This window comes from Chelonoidis abingdonii, chromosome 6 (genome assembly GCF_003597395.2).
Source record: "Chelonoidis abingdonii isolate Lonesome George chromosome 6, CheloAbing_2.0, whole genome shotgun sequence".
Classification (NCBI taxonomy): Eukaryota; Metazoa; Chordata; order Testudines; family Testudinidae; genus Chelonoidis; species Chelonoidis abingdonii.
The window spans coordinates 108,186,754-108,208,403 of NC_133774.1; the positions used below are offsets into that span (position 1 = coordinate 108,186,754).

The 21,650-nt window shown below is 39.3% G+C and overlaps 1 protein-coding gene across 1 annotated transcript in view; it reads right to left on the reverse strand.

The window, feature by feature from the left end:
- The window catches only part of CNTLN (centlein), a 617,317-nt gene that overhangs the window by 254,083 nt on the left and 341,584 nt on the right, over window positions 1–21,650 (reverse strand). The window contains exon 3 of the mRNA XM_032801780.2: window positions 17,700–17,788. Coding sequence (XP_032657671.1) covers window positions 17,700–17,788 — 89 coding nt within the window. The remainder of the gene's footprint in view (window positions 1–17,699; window positions 17,789–21,650) is intronic.

A 21,650-nucleotide genomic window follows, 5' to 3' on the forward strand; every position in this document is an offset into this window, starting at 1 on the left:
TTCTATCTGGGGAAATTTTTTACACTGAGTAAGCATCTTTGAAGATCCAAAACAAAAGCTTGTCTGCGTGAGCAACCTCCTTCTACCTCAGCAGAAGAAGTTGTAAGCCAAACGGTTATTTTGGTGAGAAATAAACACTACAAGAACCCAGACCTATCAGTTGTGTTTCGGAGCCATACTTAAAAGCATAGTATTTATCTACTTTATTGGCTTTCTAGAATTAATGCAAAACATTTTTAAAAGATATTCATCAAGCAATATCACAAAACCTTGCATTTCAAGTTTATCCAGCTCTGAGATGGGTATAAGTAGGACCAAACAGAAACTTTGAGGTTCATCTCTTGGTCACACAGTGCTCTGTGTGTTTGACTAGTTGTATATTGCTCCTTGATTTAAACTGTATGCACCTCAAAAAAGACCTTGCCTAGTCCATGGCCTATACAGTGCTGAGCACACTGGATCTGATTCTAAGCCCACTGAAGTCAGTGGAAAGACTTCTATTGACTTCAGTGGACTTTGGTTCATGCCCAGTGTTAGTATTCAACAAATAAATATAGCAATGTTAAAGTGTATGGATTATATGACAGAATTAATTCTCACATATACAAGCATTTTTTTTAGGAAATTTATTTGAAATTGAGCTCAACTTATGGTATAATTAAGAATGGCAGTTATTACAGTGATAAGCACAGAATAAATAACTAAACAGTGAAAAAATAATAGAAACAGTTCCAGCTTCTGCAAAATGTGTCAGCATCTGTTTACTACCGCTGGTCTAAAGCTTACAGTTTCTACTCAAGGAAAACTTCCATCACAAACAGAAAAGAGAAAACTAAATATAGGTCATGTCTACAACACTAGAAGCACTTTATCAGGATAGGAGTACCAGCATGCTATACCAGCAAAGCACTTCTAGTATGGATGCAGCTAACCTGGCTATGCTATGCCAGGCAATAAAACTACTCCTATGAGTGAAACAAGCTATGCCAGTAAAAGCGCAGCTTTGCTGGTATAGCTGCTTCTACACTAGGTCCTCCTGCCAGCACAGCTCTGTGTTCTAATTTGGCAAGTTAGATCAGTTTTAATACTGGAGAAAAGAGCCACAAGATCTGTCTACATGGTAACGAGGCAATCAAAGTAGAGGGCCATCAATTTTATTTCCAGTGGGTCTACTCACATATTTAAAGTTAAGCATGTACTTCTTTGCCGGATCAGGTCAACAGTGCTCTGAAGTTTATTAGAAGCTTTAGAGACAAATGAAAAGATAAGTCCCTTAGAATTAAAATGGGCACTATAGATTAAGATATATGAAATACAGACAAGACACAAATATAAATATTTTAAAACACAAAAAACTCCTAGCTCCATTGCCCGATATGATCTTGTCTAGCCCTCTAACTTAGAAAATGTTAAATATTAACTCTAGGGTGACCAGATGTCCCGATTTTATAGGGACAGTCCCAATTTTTAGGTCTTTTTCTTATATAGCCTCCTGTTACCCCCACCCCCATCCCAATTTTTCACACTTGCCGTCTAGTCACCCTAATTGGAAACTAGGAAAATGGAAACTAGGTCAGATTACAAAGGATGAATATAGGCAAATAACACAGGAATGCAAGGGCAAGATTAGAAAGGCAAAGGCACAAAATGAGCTCAAACTAGCTATGGGAATAAAGGGAAACAAGAAGACTTTTTATCAATATGTTAGAAGCAAAGCGAAGACAAAAGACAGGTCACGCTTAGTGAGGAGGGAGAACAGTACAGAAACTTGGAAATTGGCAGAGATCTTAATGACTTCTTTGTTGCGGTCTTCACCTGAGAATCATGGAAGGAATGATCTCAACACATAGTGAATGCTATGGGAAGGGGTAGTTGTAGAAGTAAAATACAAAAGAGAAAGTTAAAATCAACTTAGAAAAGTTAGATGCCTGAAGTCACCAGGGCCTGATGAATGTATCCTAGCATACTCAAGGAGTTAATAGAGGAGGTATCTGAGCCTCTAGCTGATATCCTTATCGATAAACTAGGCAAATACAATTTAGATGGGGCTACTATAAGGTGGGTGCATAACTGGCTGGATAACCGTACTCAGAGAGTAGTTTATTAATGGCTCCCAATCCTGCTGGAAAGGTATAACAAGTGGGTTCCGCAGGGGTCTGTTTTGGGACCGGCTCTGTTCAATATCTTCATCAACGACTTAGATGTTGGCATAGAAAGTACGCTTATTAAGTTTGCGGACGATACCAAACTGGGAGGGATTGCAACTGCTTTGGAGGACAGGGTCAAAATTCAAAATGATCTGGACAAATTGGAGAAATGGTCTGAGGTAAACCGGATGAAGTTCAATAAAGACAAATGCAAAGTGCTCCACTTAGGAAGGAACAATCAGTTTCACACATACAGAATGGGAAGAGACTGTCTAGGAAGGAGTATGGCAGAAAGAGATCTAGGGGTCATAGTGGACCACAAGCTAAATATGAGTCAACAGTGTGATACTGTTGCAAAAAAAGCAAACGTGATTCTGGGATGCATTAACAGGTGTGTTGTAAACAAGACACGAGAAGTCATTCTTCCGCTCTACTCTGCGCTGGCTCTGGAGCTATTTAAGAGTAGGTTAGATAAATGTCTATCAGGGATGGTCTAGACAGTATTTGGTCCTGCCATGAGGGCAGGGGACTGGACTCAATGACCTCTCGAGGTCCCTTCCAGTCCTAGAGTCTATGAGTCTAATTAACACCAATGGTTCCAACATTAATTCCAATTGGTTTAACTCCAATCCATACCTATGCACAAGTTGCTGCTAATCTATTAATAAAACTCTTCTTATCCCTCTCAGTACTTGAGTTTTATTTAAACCTTGTCAATTCCAATTTTATTCAAAATGCATTTTTACCGTCAGCTCTTCTTCCTCCCTCTCCATTTAATTCTTCCAAAAATCTCCCAACGCACGCTGACTTTCAGTCTCTCTTCCACTGTCCTTTCCATTTCTCTGCGTAACAATCACTCCCTTCCCCAACTGCTGGGCTGTACATCAGGTCTTGAAGCCAGGAGGGTTCGGTTTTAGACTTTGCCTGCCACACCACTGAGCAGATGATGTGGCTGCAGCAGTAGCTCCTCCAGCAACAGCAGCAGCTTTGGTGGAGGAAGAAGGAGAATGTGGACAAGGAAGAAGAGGACAACAAGCAACTGCTACTACAGGTGCTGCTCATAGGGCAGCTTCACACGGTACAGTGCTGTTTCTGGGCTTAGGAAACCAGCACTGACTGCTGGGAAAGGATGTTTCTGCAGATCTGGGATGACTAGCAGTGGCAAGAGAAGTTCAGAATGGCCAAGGCATCTCTTTTTTGAGATATGTGCTGAACCAGTACAGGAGCTGCAGTGCCAGCGTCAACATGCAGTACCCTATACCTATTGAGAAGTGGGTCACCATTGATATCTCGAAGCTGGCTGCCCCTGACTGTTACTGGTCCATAGCCAACCAATTTGGCATAGGAAGATCAGCTGTTGAGGCCATTGTCATGCAGGTGTGTTGCAATGGGTTATAAAGCTCGGCTCAGGACATAACTGATGGCTTTGCACAAATGGGGTTCCCAAATTGTACTAGGGCAATTGATGAGACTCCCATCCCTATCATTTACCCTCTGCACCAGGACTCAGAATTCATAAACAGAAAGCGGTTATTTCTCCATGGTACTGCAGGGGCTGGTTGTTCCCCATGGCAGGGTGGTTTGGAAACGTCCACGTTGATAAGATGTTTCCAAACTCAGCTCTATTTATCTTAATGAATAAAAGACAGTTTGCCCTAGGACTCCATAATGCTCCACATTAATACTGTGCAGATGGTTATCCTGGGGAACCCAGCTTATCTTCTGTTTCCCTAGCTAATGAAGCCATTCACAGGAGGAAGTACTTAACTACTGTTGACTTCCTGAATGACAGGGGAGTGGGCATTTGGGCATCTGAAAGGAGGACGGAGCTGCTTGTGGAATAGGTTGGAAGCTGCTGGAAAAAAAAAAAACTTGCCTAAGTTTATAGCTGCATGTTGTATTTTGCACAATATTTGTGAGAGTAAGGAAGAAAGGCTTATGATGGTTGGGAGACTTAAGTGTAGTGACTTGCTCAGCTGTTTGAGCAACCAACAATGTGTCCACCAGAAAATGGAAATAGACAGGGTAATATTGTCACGGATGCCCATGGCCCTTACTTTGAGTCTCAGGCCTGAAAATGGGCAGCTTTACATCTAGCCCTTCTCCCATGTGGGGGGAGGAGAGGGGAGGGGGAATGGATTGTGAGCAGCACAGTCACTTTTATGGGTGGCAGAAGTGGCATATTGTGAGTCTCCATATTTTATCTTGTGTCTGTGCCTTGATACTTTTATAAAAAATGATGACCTTTGCAATATGCCTGCGTTTTCTGCGTAGAATGAATTGCTGACTCTTAGTGAATGAATTTTAACGTTTTTATTATTAAACAACAATTATCTAACAACCAGAAATAAAACTTTAATTAAAACAATAACGAAACAAAACTTTAGAGTGATGCAGAGCAGTGGACAGCAGAACACAACAATGGGGGTGGGAGTTGATTAACAGATTGTAAAGGCCTTGCCTCTGCCTCTTCTTTCTCTTGAGCCATCTCTTGAGTGTTGGGGCTCACAGTTATGAGGGACATTATTTGGTTTCAAACAGCTGGTCTCTGAAGCGCAATTGCTCTTACTACCCTGAACTTGGGCCTAAGAATGTCCTCTGGGAGCACGGCTGCAGGGGCATAGAGGGGAGCGGATCCTGGTGTTCCAGTATCTTGTACTGTCCAGGGGCAGCCAAACATGGCTACGCATTGCCCGCTGCCCTACAGCAGCACGTGCTCCAGCAGGACGCTCTGCCTCTGCCTCCAGCAGTGGCTTCTGCAGCTCCCTCTCTTTCTGCACACACTGTCTTTTGCCATAGCCACACTGTCTCTGACCACTCTGCCAATCTCTCTAGATAGTTCATTTCTTTTTCCTTCTCTGACTTCCACCTCTTAATGGCTTTCATGGATTTTGTCAAGTCTGCAGTGAGGTTTGAGAACATTCTATCCAAGTTTGCTGTTTCTTCCCCCTCAGTTTAGCCAACCACCCATTCTTGAGGATCAGGGTCCTGTAGATGCAGTGGGTGGGGGAGTAGGAAGAAAAACAAGCAGTTACTGTGCATATTCCAGAGGGGCTATGACAGCACGTTTTTAGTGTGCATTTCTGATTTCCTGTCACTGAGATTCTTCTCAGTCTTAGAGGAAACTCAGAGATATTAAATGGTGTGCGCACTAGGAAGAGTAGTTTGGGATTTTTGTTTGTGCAGGACATTCTGTTTGGGTTTGCCATTGTACCCTGAAAGCTGGGGAAGTAAGAGGGGATTGAGAATTATGTTCCTGGTTTGGCTTTTCAGTTTTGCTGTGCTTTGGAGGTGCTTAGAGTGTTGGGTAAGTTAGTAGGTGGATAGTTTTGAATAAGTTAGTAGGTGGATAGTAATCCCCTCAACATCTCCTTTAGGCTGTCTTGGCTCTCAATGGTATTACACTGAGACTGGTGACTAGGAGGCAGAGAATGGCCGCCTTCATAAAGGCAAAGGGGAGATACACTGTGAAGTTATTCACCAAGATGGTGCCCCCAGAAGTGCTGCAGGAGTGGAAGGCAACTGGTAAGTTATACTGGGGGAAATTACCATGCACCTCTCCTGCATAATATCTGGACCAAAATCAAGTAATTTCTCAGCTTTAGATTCTGCTTTATCTCCCCTGAAGACATGATGAAAGTGCACAGAAAAAGAGACCGGATTCTGCACTGATTGTCTGAAGCATTTACTGTTCCCCATCTTTATATAAGCCTATGAAAAGCCATTAAGAGCTTTACTATGCCTAATATAAAGATCTTTTACAGGACATTTATATCTCAGCAGGGAGCTGTAGTCCTTAGTACCTGTACGGACATGCAAAGCCCATGGCTCCCCCATGTAAACTGAGAACATCAACCAAACTTCTTTTTCCTGTATCGACTGTCTCAGTACTGTTGAATTTTGCACAAATTTAATGTTTTCATTGTGTGATTATGTTGCAGAAGGGAAAGGGAAGTCAGGTGGAGTTTGCAGCTGCTCCATGGTGCTGGCTGCCATTTTGAGCAGGGTGAACAGTGGGGAGTTGGGGGTGTTCAATAGGCAGTACACATGCAGGAAGGGAGAAAGAAAATAGGTAGATGGGTATGTACCCTTAGTGGCATGGGTTTGAAAAAGGATGACGGTCGCAGTTTTAGTATGAGAGACAAGCCGTGTGCCTGGCCAGAGCAGCTGCCATTCTGAAAATGGGTGGTGGGGAGGGCGAGCAGATAGCATGAGTTTTGACAGAGAGGCAGAGGCTTGAGACTTGGAAAGGCTCTTGGCTCGTAACAGCCAAAAATGGCTACAATCCTGGGGCACCTGGAACACAAGTTGGAACTTGTAATAGCATAATAATAAATTGTAAAGATAGATACTTATGTGACAAGGTTCCCTCAATAGGATCTGCTCCTCAGTCCCGGCCTGGGTTTCTGGCTTTTAATCAGACTCGTTTCATACACAGCTACCATCAGGGTCCTCAGTCACAAAGGGATCCTGGCTTTCTGGGGACAGCTCTTCATTGTCCTTCTCTCGTTCTTCCTCCAATGACTGTTGATATTCATTCTTGGTGGAGGAGCCACAGAGGAGAATTAGGATCCACAACCTCTTTGGGCTCAGTAGTGGTATAATTGCTCAAAATCCTGTCCAGCTCCTCAGGTTTTCACTGCTGGACCTTGCCCTGGTATCTTTGGTTTTAATATAAGTCTTCTTGAGCTGTTTCCTCTTTTTTCCAGCAATGGTTGACCTCCCGGTTGTGATCCTTGCAGATATCAGCTTAGCAATGTCTCCCAAAAGATCTTTATTTTGGAGACTGGCCACACACCTTCTGCACCAACACTTCTTCACAGATGTCAGGTCTTATCTAGGGCCTCGGCGTGGCTCCAATGGGTTGCTCAAGACATGTTGGAAGGCTTCTGAAGTAATATCACAACAATGCTGTTATATTTGAATCCAGGAGCAAATGAGCAAATTCTGGCCCTGTGCCAATTTTAAATGGGGGGAAGGGGCATCTGATCAGCTGACTCTATGCAGTGGAGGGCACAGAGATAAACAATCACCCGCAAAGCAGTGTGAAGTAGCAATTGGAGGACTGTCAAAGTAGTACATGGAAACATTGTGCACACATGAACAATACACTGACCTCTCAATTCAGACTGAACTTAATAGACTTTGAAAGAGGATACCAGAGTTCGTGATAAATGCAGAGTTAGAGCACTGTAATGAATTGTCTCATGTGTATACAGGCATTTTCACACCACAGTTAGCAGTGAGCATTTTGAAAGGGTGGGGTAATTAACTAGTTTGTTCTAATAAAGCTTTGCAATCATAACTTGGAAATTTATTAAACCTGCATTCAGTTTGACTAATTGATATGAAAACCTGATGGGTGGGGGTGGTTTTCCTAAGGTGAGCCCCAAAAGAACTCTGCAGCTTTTTTTTTTATTTTAAAGAGGGAATTAGAAGCAAATTAATAAAACAACCGAGAATGAAGCAAGAAAACAAGCTTCACAGGAGCATTGGAAAAGTGTGTGCACAGCTAATTCCAGTGTTTTATTGGTAGTCAAGTATTTATGAAGCCCTGTAACTTTAGGACAAAGCTGTACCAGAGAGATTTTTAAGAATGAAAAGTCTGGGATTAGACGGAAAGAGAAAGAGTCCTGTATTATCACTGCAAAGGAATTGTAGATTACATATATAACATACATACATACATACACACACACACACACACACACCCCTGAGATTCCAACTGCATAGCTAATAAAATTCAGTATTTTCCCTAATCATTGGTTACTGGTTCAACAAATATAGTGACGCTTTAACAAAATTTGTAAGCAATGAGGTTTATAACACAGATCCACATTCAATTTCAAAAGTGGAAAAAATATTTCTGTATAATTAATTCAAAATCTTAGGGTTTTTGTATTCTTTATTCCAGCTACAAAGATGACACATACCGTAATATTGGATAATGCCACAGAAATGCGCTTCAATTAGTTATCACAAATTACTAAAGAAGAAAACAACTACAACTTATTATAGTAATATAAAGATGCAATGGATGTTAGCAGAAGCTTGCAGCACAAATTAAAGCCTTTTATGGAATTTTATCAGCAGCTCCTCCTGGCGGTATAGTATGAGTTCCAATACTCATTACAGGGATGCTCCCTAAAGACACACTAGCCGAAACTACCGTATGCTACAGTACTATAGTATCTTCGGATCTCTTGCTGCAGTTTAAAGGATAAGGTTCCATTAGCATGACTAAAATAAGACTTGTTCTTTATAAAGGAAACAGGTATGTAGAAAAAAATCTTTGTTGGGTCCCTTTATACATTTACAATACATTAAAAAGGTTCACCAAAATATGAAAAAACATCATGCACTGTCAAGAAGTTGATGATGATCAATGACTGAGAAAAACTCCTGTTTAGCTAATTAGAACCACTGATGAGCAATAATGATCTGAGCTAAGAATATTTGCAGACTTCTTTAGGATGAAAAATGGAGTGAAGAGAGGCTGTCAATTTGTACAAGTTTTAAGCTCCAATCACTTTTCCCATGAGTACTACCTATTTAAAAATTTTAACATCGCTGTATTTAGCCACATGGATTATCCACATTCAGCTTTCACCATCTACCAAAAGCCAAAAATCTGTGATATTATTCTAAAGCATTAACTAAATTTTATTGTGTCCTGGCCCACGCTATATATTATACAACATGACAGTATCATATTTTCTGGGGTTTGGCCCATTTTTAATGAGTTGTCAAAAATGAAATATTAGAGACTATAAGGAAACATTTAACTATGAATGAGGTGTGAAAATAGAACTTGCATTACAAAAGCCCACAGATTTTCAAAAGCAAAGTTCAGTGAAGTTTGTAAAAATATTATATTTCATAAAATAAACTTGCAAAGCAGTAGTAAAAGTAATAGGGAAAAAGATATTTTGGATTCTACCACAGGTCTTTACTTGCATCAATCATTCAATTAACCATTCTTCTGAAAAAAATAAAAACATCTGAGCTAAATAAAGATATGCTATTTTTTACATTTAATGGGAACTGTTTTAACTAATAAAAAGACTAAGAGTGTTTATTTGGACAGCTCTCCGTAGTTTTATTGCTCACCTCATCTCGATTACTGTATGGATCACATTTTTATAAGAGCCCATTTTTTAATACACAAAAAGAGCCCCTTTATAAATTTCCCCCTAAAAATCTAAGGAAGTTTGGAGACTCTGAATTGTGTAATAAAATCATGGCTACATTCTCATTACTATTTATTTGGCTATCAAATTGAAAATTATTAAATGATTCCCTGGACATATAATTTTTTTAAAATTTTCATTTAGAAATTGGAGAAGGAGGGAGAAAAAAAACTTGAAAGGCTGCAATATTTCAAGCAGACCCTGGTGCCTGTGCAGAACCTGCAGCAGGAATTGGTCTCATGCCTAATTTTTCAATTGGAAACTTTATGGTGCCTTTCACTACACAGTAAGTGAAAGAGTTGAAAAAACAGGGCTGATTAATTTTGATATCCTAATAAATTTCTATTCCTCCTCATTCAGATCCTAGGAGTGCAAAACCTAACACTTAACAGTCAACCGAGATTTTATAATTGCCGCAAGCACAATGAATTCCTTTGTTTTTAAATACTTAGAGAGTTGTACTTCAAACTGATTTAGAAAATATGTGAGGAAAAAGAAAATACATACTTGAATGCCATTCATGCTACAATTTTCAAAGAAAGGCCATTTATTTCTATAATATGATCACGTAGCCTACTTGAATAATTCTTTACAACTTGCAAAATTAAGTACCAGTACATAAATCTTTAAGCAAAATCAGATTGTATCCAAAACAGGAAAAAGAAAAATATCATACTATGAAATTTAATTATTTTTCATAGATTCTAAAAAAGTTATCAACGTATGTGTGTATACTCCTATTATATCTGTTACTTGTTCTTTTATCTATTTTATTGTATGTTTCATAATGGAAAAGCATCATTAAAGAAACCAATTTTTCCTTTTACAAGTTCAGTGACTTTATTCAGTAGGTGATTTATTACGCAGTCTGATTTTAATATATGCACATAGAAGACTTTTTACAGTTTTTATATTGAGTGTAGTGTGTGAAGCATAAAAATTGTGTCATTTTGCTGTGAATAATTTTGCCAACATTTTTCATCTAGATACACAAGTCTCTTACAGTGTTCAAAAATATCAGCACTTCAGAACAGACTGTTTTAACATCTGCACATCACCAGGGTTTCCCCCAAGGATTTTTAAATGATGCCTGCTTGTGCTGAATAAAGTGCTAACTTGCACCTTGCATTTCAAACTGTGTCCTGAGCAGCCATCCAGTTGGTACAACACCAGCTGAATTCCCACAGGCCACTGTTCACTCAGGCTTGACTGCAATTATCATGTCAATATTTTGTGCTCCGATATGCAGATATGCACACGTGCAAACTGCATAATACTTTCTTCTCCATGGAATGTTGACTTACGTTCAATGTTCTGAGAATTTTTAATGAAATAGGATATTAAACTTCCATCAACTATAGACCGTCACAATTATATGACCTTAGATGAAAAGGTTACACCCTTATACTCTATTATTCTGTCCAATTTGCTGAGTGATAATTGGGGAATCGAGTTAAAACACAAATTCTAATTTTAATTGTTTTAATAAATTCACACACATGCACACACAGAAAGGAAAAAATAGTAATGGTCCTTTGAAAGGGATGAATTGTTATTTCCTTCCTAGTTCTATTGTCATTCACTTCCTGTTTTCACTGTTTATTGCTTATTTTCACAACAATAGCATGAGACAGCATGGAAAGCCACCTGCATGTGATGTATTAGTCCTTCAAAAAGATGCAAGTGAATGAGCAAGTTACACTGCTTTAATGATTTTCTTAATAAACATCAATCTAAACTATTTTACACATGCACCAGTTCAATGATTACTGACATGGAAAACATCAGACGTGTTCCTCATTTCCAGCAAATCTGCATATTTTGGATTCGTAAGGAATTCAACATGACCTGATGCTTCACAGCTTCTTGACAACATGTGATCAGATATCCTAAATCCATGGTGCAATTAAAGGAAGTAACAAATTACTCCAATTGATTTTACTATCACCACTTCATTTGTTTCCGGACTAAGGCTGATCTTCTCTTCATCCATCTGCTCATTTTCTTCCAGACATTGAGACATCTTGGGGATGACAGAGCTTGCATTAGTGGAGATAGAACTGCTCACTTAAATACTGTGCAATGAATGGCGACACTGGAGTGCAGATTTCTCAGAGATCTCAAATGGTGAAGAGCAGGGGGAGAGTGCTGAGCCTTGCAAGACTCCACCTATGGTTCTAAGTGAGAAGAAGCAGGAATCCGTGCGATCCATGCAATAGGAATAACTGTATCTAGCATAATGCTATCCCATTTACTTCTATTAGGTCTTGTATCAGCACCACAGTCAATGATGTTAAAAGCCACTAAGGGATCTAGTAGTATCTCCTTAAAAAAAGGGGAATCTGGGGGGCAAATCAGAATGAATTGTTGGAAAACCTGTCAAGATTTCATGTACAGTAAATAAGAAAATGCTTACATAGGGCTTCCAGTCAAAAGGTCTTATACGTATTCTTTAAAATTTACAGCAATGTTCCATCATTCTACGGACCCTAACTATATTTACTAAATGCCTAAATGGATTGACCTGTTAACTCAGGACTTTTTAGCACCTTTATACTTTTTAAAACATTTTTCCTTTTTAATTTTATCATCAAAAATAAATGTTTCAAAAGGCAAGCAAACTAGAAATAGCATACTTTTTACATAATACAGAGATCAATAGTATTTAAAGTAGTTGGAAAGTACACTAACATGAGATATACTTTTACAATGGCTTGTTTGGAAATACCTGGAGGCTTTTACATATCCCAAAGGCTCTCTCATTTGCACAGCAAAGATAATTTTTTGTTTGCATCTGAATATTAAATAGGGAAGGTAGTTACAATCACCGAATAAGAACTGCAAAGAATGCTGAAAAATAAAATATCTTCTGTGTATTTCAGGAATTAACACTGCAGCCACAGTGAGGTACCAGTTAAATTTTAACATTTTTAGGGCAGCTGAACTCCCATTTTGGGAGCATGAAAGCATTTTGAAATTGTAAAGTTAGAAATAATGGGAATCCTAATATTACTGAAAAAATTCTAACATGAAATGGAAAAAAAAATTGCCCTTTTCCACATAGGTCTGAGAAGTTGCTAGAACAAAGTCATCTAACAATACAATTATACAATTACTTGCTTGTAGGACTAGTAACTCCTGAAGTCTCAGTTCCTACCAATTTATGCTTTTCATTTTCTCTTCATCATTCCATCTTCTTTGTATTGTGTGAAGTTGTAACTGAGCACTTTGGCACCTTTAGATTTGCATCTTTTTATCTCTTATATTGTCATTACCTGCAGAAAAATTGCCTTCTTCATCCACCTATTTAAGGACCGAATCTCACCGTATAGTACTGCCAAACTCATCACATCTTGGGTATGAGATATTTTCTTTCCTGCTAGTCCTTATGATGTGTTCCAGGAAAGGAAATAGATAGCTGTCCTGTGATCTGTGATGAAAACTTGTATCTTAGTGAGCACTGAAAGTTAGTAGTTGGCATAAATATATTGGAAAATGAAGGTACGCAAATACTTGTGCTATCCATGTTGCATAGCCTCAAGGAGAAACAACAAAAAGGTTGAACACATCTCAACCCTGAATCAAGATTTTCTCATTGTCAGATTTAATACTGCTCACTGATGCTTTTAGCATTTCAAACAAAAGAGGACATGTTGATATAATAATTTTCATGTGCGATCTGTTGCCTTATACCCATTTCTCTGTAGTGTAGGATTCTCAGATGTTGCTGATTCACTCAGTGCTTCTATTGTTTGCTTATCAGGTTTACTGAGTCACCATGTTTCATAATTTCTTAAATCCACATTTCTTTGGTAGACATGGTAATCTCATATCGTTCCTCTCAATCTTCCAGCCAGCAGCCGAGCCATGTGGCATTGTAGTTCTGCAGACTCCCTGGAAATCTCACTAATGGAAAGGAAACATCTTAGAGTTGAGAGAAAGTGATACTGGCATTTGAGCACAGAAAGAACGTTCTTGGTTCCTGAAGCAGAGGAAAGGAGAACAAGTTTTCTGAAAGGACAAGAGATGTGGGAAGGCAGAAGAACTAAAGGCCACAAGAAGTCAGACGCTGGTGGAAAACTAGAGCTGTATATGATGAGAAAGTTGATTTGGAACTGGGGAGGGGGCTGTGATGCGGCACATGGGCCTCACATTGGCAATGAGGGGGTTAAGGAGCCTATGGACTCAATTGATCATGCCCCCCTACATCTGCAGCTAATGACAAGCATGTAGAGGGGAATTAAAAGGAGAACACCTAGCCCAGTTCAGGCTGACAAGTGTGACACAGAGGGCGATTGGAAAGGATTCACTCTTCTAGACCAGCAAGTCCGAACCAGAACAAACAGGGGGATGGGAAGACACTGGAGACTAAACCACAGGGGCTGTCCTGTGTCTGGGGCAGGGGAGGGAGGAGAGCAAAAGGGAATTTACTTTGAAGACTATAAATACAATGCAAGGAGGCATTTTGTTGTCCATTCACTGAGAACACCCCTTGAGGAGCCTGGTTATTTCTGAACACTTGGACTCTGGTTTGACTGAAAAGCAGCTAGCTCTGCACAAGACTGAATCCTTAGGGGAAAATCTACATTATTAAACAGGAAAAGTAACCATTAATAAGTACAGACTCAGATTTGCATTTTATGATTTTCTTTTACATGTAACCAATTCTACATCCACTTGCTATCGTGACTCACTATTTCTTAAATTTTAACCTTTGATAATAAAATTATTGTTTTTGCTATATCTCAATTCTGCAATATTATATAGGAACTGATTCTCAGTTGAATCAAACAAACTTGTGTATACACTGTCCCTTGGGGGATAGCAAACCTGGTAATATCTGTGAGTGTCTAGAACCAGGGGGTGAATACCACAGTGGTGATACTTCAGGTGTGACTCAGGGTGCACCTATTGTTAACCTGCAAGCCAAAGTAAGGGCGAGCAGAGCCCTGAGGAGATTACTTGGGTGGCTGACAGGTGGCATCAGGAAACTGATATCCCATTAAGCACAAGCAAGTCTCTCTGTCACTCTAGCAGGGGGGTAAGATAACTCAGTTCTGGGTACCCCTTTGAAAGTTTCACAACCGGGAAGGAAGACAGAGCTCTTTACTTGCTCAGCGAGGGAAACCTGCTTCCAGGCAAGACCCTGTGGAAGCCTGCTACCTAAACAAGCCATTTGGTGGTTGGACAACTAAGCCCAGGAAGACTATCAAAAAGAGACTAGCCATATGGAGACAAGCCCAGAGCAGGCTCCCACCAGTAAACCCGTGGATGATCCTTATTTTGATGTTCACTGTTTTCCTGGGTAGGACTCAAGTGTGCCATAGCCAGAGTGCTACAGTACCACAATACCAGATCTGTGAGGTCAACATCCAACTATTAGGGACCTGCACTGGAGTGAATCATACTGACAGGCCACAAGGAGGCACTGCCCAGACAACCCAGTTATAGGAGCAAAAAGAAGAAAAAGAGATGTATAGGTAAAGTCAGCGCTATAAGCGATTGCTGGAGAGGGGACCGGCCCCTCAAGCAAAAAAAAAAAAAAAAAAAAAAAAAAAAGATCAAATGTTTTAAAAAGTGAAAAGTCTAGGCGCTCTATAAATCAAAAACCAAAACCTCCATAATCAGGTGCAAAGCTATGAGTTTTATTAATCATATCTGCACTGAATGGGTATCCCTAGCAATAACTAAACCCAAACACTGCTCCAGGATCCTCTGCGGTTATGCTAAGATATGGAAAAAATGCTCCAGAGGCAACTGGAAATTCCATGACTCTGGCCAAGAAAATGAGGGAGACATATCATAAAGACATTACACACACATCTTTGATATTCATACCTTTGAATTCACAACAGCAGTTCTACTGCATCAAACAATATTCTTTTAAGAAATAGAAGCAACAGAGTGCACTTAGGATTAGAGAAGTGCATGAACAGTACTGTCAGCACTCTTTTGCACACAAAACAAAATCAGAATATGAGACTCAACAGCCAAAAATGGACAACAAACATTGCAGAGACAAGAAAAAAAAGAAAAGAGTAATCCAAAACAGATTTCAAATTTCAACTTCAGTAAAATCAATAGATGCACCATAAAATAATATTATGGAATGTTTTCTTACCTACCACACTCTTTTATAGAATATATAAAAGGATAACACATAGGTTTTTCATGATAGTAATAAGAAAACTGAAATAATAAATAGTAAGTAAAATATTTAATTTATATTAGCGTAACACCCAAATGCCCCATTTAGGACTGGGGTGTCATCATGCTAGCCATGACGACAAATATATAATGACAGTCCTTGTCCTGAATCGCATGCTAACAAATTTAAAATATGAGGCAACAATTAAGTGTGAAAAAAATCCTAGGAAGAAGAGTTGGAGGAAGGGAAGACAAGAGACTATAAAAGTGTCTGAACTATATTTCAGTATCTGACTACAGTCTATACAACTTAATGGCAATTCCTAACTTTTGTGAGCTTGTCTTTGCCCAAAGTAACTTCCTTTTAATGCATTTTTTGTATGTAATACACACACACTCCTTTTATAATTATAGGGAGAGGCACATACCCAACACTTCTCATTATAGTTCCGTGTTTTCACTTTCTCAGAACTTTACCAAGTTTTTCATGCAATCAGCTTTCAGTTTTCTGTGTTCAGTCTCTGCCTCAGGTTGATATTTTTACATAAATAATTTTTAGCAAAAGTGGTTCCGCCATTTCCAAAAATGACGTTACCAAGAAACAGTTTTGCCATTGTTTTTTTAACAGCTCTAGCACGCCTGAGATTTGGAATAAAACTTTACCTTTGATAGGGGAATTGTCCTGGGATCAGAGAAATATCTTCTGCCCTCATCAAAAGATGTCCAGATTTGGACACATTATTAATCACAAAAAGTCATCAACTGAACATACACAGCAGAACTTGTTCTAGAATTACTCCTGAATTTTCTGAATGTTCTAATGCAGCCACATTACCCATGCAACATCAATTTATGTCACCTTGTGTGTATGCATTATGCCGTCAACTTTAACTATATGATCACATACTATTTTTACCACACAATCATTTCTCCTTTCAGTGCAGAGGATGGATGGCAAATGAGACATGGTTGTAGAGTGAGTGAGCTGTTGACTGTAGAACCCAGGCCATATTCACAGCAGATGCTGATGACTGGTGATTAAGGGAGGGAACTGCAGCAATCAAAAAGGGGTTTTGTGGTTAAGGCGCCAGACTGGGACGCACAAGACCTGGGTTGTATCTTGTTGTACCACAGACATTCTACGTGATGTTGGGCAATTCACTTAATTTAAAATTTTCAGAGGTGGCCAATAACTGTTTTCCTTACTTTCTGGGTGACACCTGAGGCAAAATTTTCGTAAGTGCTGAACACTCACAACTCTACCTGGAATCAGTGGAAGCTTCAGGTGATTAGAACCTCTATGAAAGTCAAGCCACAGCTATCTTAAGTTGAGCACCAACAATTAATGATCACTTCTTCTAATTCTGGCCTCAATATGTATCTGTGTGGCTCAATTCCCCATCTGCAAAATACAGATACCATACTTCCCTAGGTCACAGAACTAATGTTCAGATAAATGTATTAATATTTGTAAGGCAATCATATTCATTAATATTTCTAAGAACCAGATACTATGGTGATGAATGCCATCAGTAAATAAGATATTATTTATTCAGTGCAGGGCTTGGAGATAGAAAGAAGTGTTGAACAGCTGCCTCTTTCACTTAGCACTGTCCATCCTGTCCACTGAATAATGCAGGGACTTTGTGGAAAAACACAGTATGTGATCATTTAATTAAAGACCTCACCAAAATGCTTATGTACCAGGGAACAGAATTACAGTTGCACAGGTAACCTTAATTCTAGAATTACCTAATTACTGAGTGCTTGATTTTGCAACCTAAAATTCTGTACGTCATGTATGTACACAGTATATAAAAACTGTCACTGACTACCACTCAATCTAGCCACCATTAGCACTCTTTTTTAAAAAAAGGAATAACACCTAATGAAGCTGAGGGATGTGAGGATAGACTCCTTATACATAAGATTAGGAACATTATTCAGTGCATAAGGAGCAGTCTGGATGAAAGCACAGAGTTTTAAAGTTTATTTAGATTTAAAAAAAAAAAAAAAAAACTCCTCTCTCAGACTTTAGGAAGTCTTAAAGTTTCAAGATACCATTCTTACAAATTAAAGGATCTAGATAATTTCAGAAGTTTAAGACTGTTTACAATGTTTTTTAAACATGAAACCATGTGGCATCAAACAGAAGAGATATCTAGCATATTTGATTTAAAAAAAAAAAAATCATACGGAAAGTCTTCAAGCTCACCTTTCCACCACCAAGCTGATCGCTTGTGTAAGATCTGGATTTGCCACCTGGAGGCGTTTCCACAAAGACCATACAAATTCTTTATCAGCCTTAAAAACACGAAGAGAGAAATAAGCAATGCAAAATATGTATGTTTATCATACAACTTTTACAGAATAATGAACTATTAGTATTAATATTCAGAAGTTAAATTATTAAGAACTATATTTTAAGAGAAAAGTCCAATGACTTTACTGCTCAAGATGATGTATTTACTTGCCTGCTTCAACAGATGTCCAACTCAACAAAGAGAGACTAATTTAAAAGTATTAGTGCAGAAATAGTAAAATATCTTTCTAAAATGCCAATCGATAAGTCTTCAGTGACAGCTCTCACTCCTCCTTCAGTTCTAGATATAAAAGAAATGCAATTCGCTCCTTCACCAGAGGAGCAAATCTGACTTTCCTAAATTCATCTCCCCTGCTGGAAGAATTCAGTCTCTTATACCGAGGATAGAATCTTCTAATGATACCGAGAACTTTCTGATCTTGCAGCAAAAAACAGCTTTTACTAGAAGCAGAACATTTTGACAGAGAACAAATAACACAGAGGACAAATTTCTCCTTCATGCAACAAAGATTTTAAATATAACAGGAATACTTGGGGCACCTTAGAGACTAACAAATTTATTTAATATAGATGCTTTAGAAGCAACAGGAAAGTCCAGAAAACTGGACAAAAGGAGAGGAGGAGCCGGGGGAAGGGAGTGAGTCGGCTGGAGGGGTTTTTGTGTTCAGTTTGGGCTGGCTGAGAAGACGCAGGGAACTCCAAGTCTGAGGGCTAAGCTCCTTGCCCACCAGAGGGACCTGGCGAAGGGGTACTGGTTGTGCCTTCAAGCCCTGCTTGGGACTGTTTCCTGTCATCCAATAAACCTTAAGTTTTACTGGCTGGCTGAGAGTCAAAGTGAATCGCAGGAAGCTGGGGGTGCAGAGCCTGGTCTCCCCCACACTCCATGACACAAAGACACTATGCTCATGACTCTTTAACCCCTTTTGGCAACCCCCAGGCTGAGAATCAAAGCCTTAAGGTAAGGAGAGGCTAAATCCAGGGTCATTCCAATGAAAATAAAATCCATATCCCACAAGAAAAGGTGTGTAATTATCCTCCGCATTTTAAAACTGCAGCAGGAGAGCTGAGAATAGATTTTAGGTTAAAATTAAGTTGAAAATGCACTGTTATGCATTTTATTCGAATACTGATATTAGTTTTCCACATTTAGAATTATGGTTTCATTCACGTGCACCAGACAGTTTTATCCTAAATTAGATGGTAGTCACAATTTCAGGGTAACTGCATCAATATTCCCCCTCAATGGTCTACTCCAGAAGTGTCCAACCTATACAGGGAACTGCTCCACCATTTGCCCAACCCCTGTGCATCCACACCCCCTCATACCAAGACCCTCCCACCAAGCCTCAACTCCCCTGCACCCAGAAACCTCCAACAACCCACTCTCGCTTCATCTGGATCCCCCCAACAAGCCACCCCCACCCAGATCCCCATGGTATCATGCCCCAACCAGCTGCACTTGGATCCCCACACTACTGAGCCCCACTCCCCCAGCATTTGGACCCCACCAGTGAGCCCCCCACATCTGACCTCCCTGCTGAGCTCTATTCCCCCCCACCCAGACACCCCTCCTGCTGACCTCCAACTATCTTCACCTGGACCCTCCCTGCAGAGTCCCATTATCGTTACACTCAGAACCTCCCAACAATCCCCTGTGCATCCAGATCCTCCTGCACCCAGATCTCTCACTGAGCCGTCTGCACCCAGATTGCCCCATACAGAACCCTCTCAACCCACACCTGGATCCCCCCACACTAAGCCCACACCTGGTGCACCTGGTACAAAGGGACGGGGACCTAGGTGCTTCTGGAGCAAGCCTGGTCCTTGTTCTGTGTCAGGGATGGATGCAGTCTCACTGCTAAGTCTGTGTCCCGATGGGAAAGCTGCACAGTGATATTCTACCTCTGTGCAGCCAGTGGCCTCTGCTCCCCAATGCCATGCTGGAGCCTCCACATTTATTTGACAAAAAAAAAAAATGCAGAATTTTAAAATATTGTGCACGAATTTTTATTTTTTGGCGCAGAATTTTTAATTTTTTGGCATAGAATGCCCTAGGGAGTAAACTACCCAGCTGGCTCAGAACTCCACTTTCACATAAGGGAATTGAACTAGAAAGCAGTGGCTACTTTTACAAATTATCAAACATCTTCCTCTACAGTGCAATATTACTGCTGCTTGATGAAGAAAATCTATTTCCTCTCTCCATGTCAGACCCCAGTTTTGAACAAGGGGCAAATTAGTGGGGCATGTGACAATACACAGTGTTGTAATTGCTCTTCTAAAATATTCAAAAGTAGAGCTGGTCAACATGTTTTGAAAATTAAACATTTCCTTTTCCAAAGAGAAAAACTATCTTATTACAAGTCTTTTATTTACAGGGCTTCCTGTCTTTCCCTCCAGCTTTTTCACCTTGGTGAGCCATTTATTCTTTTATCTTCATAAATTGGTTCTAATAAGACCCAATTTGTCTGAAAACAAGGCTCAAAAATGGATGGTACATGGCAGTACAGTATATTGGCTTCTCTCTAAATATACCTTCTTGCTCTCTAGAATCTCAGCTTTGAAAGAAAGTAAGTTGTCGTTGCAAAGAAAACCTTGATAACAGATGTTGTGAGGAAAAAATAACAGATAACAAATGAAAGAAAGGGGAAGTTGACAGTGAAAAATATATTTCAGAAGTTAGGAATTGTAGAGAATTGATGAGGGAAGCAAAGAGACACAAGCAGAAATCTATGACCAGCAGAGTTAAGGAAAATAAGAAATTGGTTTTTTTAAATATAGTATAAATCTTGAAAATGGTATTCGTCCACTGAAGTTATCAATAATAATAATGAAAAGGCAGAAGTGTTTAATAAGTATTTCTGTTCTGTATTTGGGGAAAAAGCAGATGATATAGTCTCATCGTATGGTGATAACACTCCTTCCATTTTACCAGTAGCTCTGGAGAATTTAAACAGAAACTACGAAAGTTAGACATTTTTAAATCAGCAGGTAATCAGCAGATCAGCAGATAACTTGCACCCAGAGTTTTTAAAGAGCCAGCTGAGGAGATTGCTATATCATTAATGTTGATTTTAAATAAGTCTTGAAGAACAGGGAAGTTCCTGAAGACTGGAAAAAAACTAATATTGTGCCAGTTTTTAAAACGGATAAACAGGAAGACCTGCGTAATTATAACCCTGTCAGCATTACAATGATTCCAAGTGGAGAAGATAATAAAGTGGCTGATACAGGACTTGATTAATAAAGAATAAAAGGAGGGTACTGTAATTAATGCAGATCAACATGAGTGTATGGAAAATAGATCCTGTCAAACTAACTTGATATCTTTTTTTTGATGAGTTTACAAGTTTGGCTGATAAAAGGTAATAATGTCAACGTAACATATTTAGACTTCTGTAAAGCATTTGACTTGGCACTGCACAGTATTTTGATTAAAAAACTAGAACGATATAAAATTAACATGACATACATGAAACAGATTAAATCCTGGCTAATTGATATATCTCAAATGTAACTGTAAATGGAGAATAGTCATTGAGAAGGTGTATTTCCAGTGGTGTACTGCAGCGATCAGTTCTTGGCCCTACACTATTTAACATTTTTATCAGTGACCTAGAACAAAACAAAATCATCATGGATACAGTTTGCAGATGACACAAACACTGAGTGAGTAAATAAGGAGAAAAAAAGATCACTGATTCAGAGTGATCTGAATTGCTTGGTAAACTGGAAGCAAGCAGACAATATGCATTTTAATATGGCAAAGAGTAAATGTATACATCTAGGAACAAAGAATGTGGGCCATACTTAAAGGATAGGTGACTATCAAGGACTCTAAAA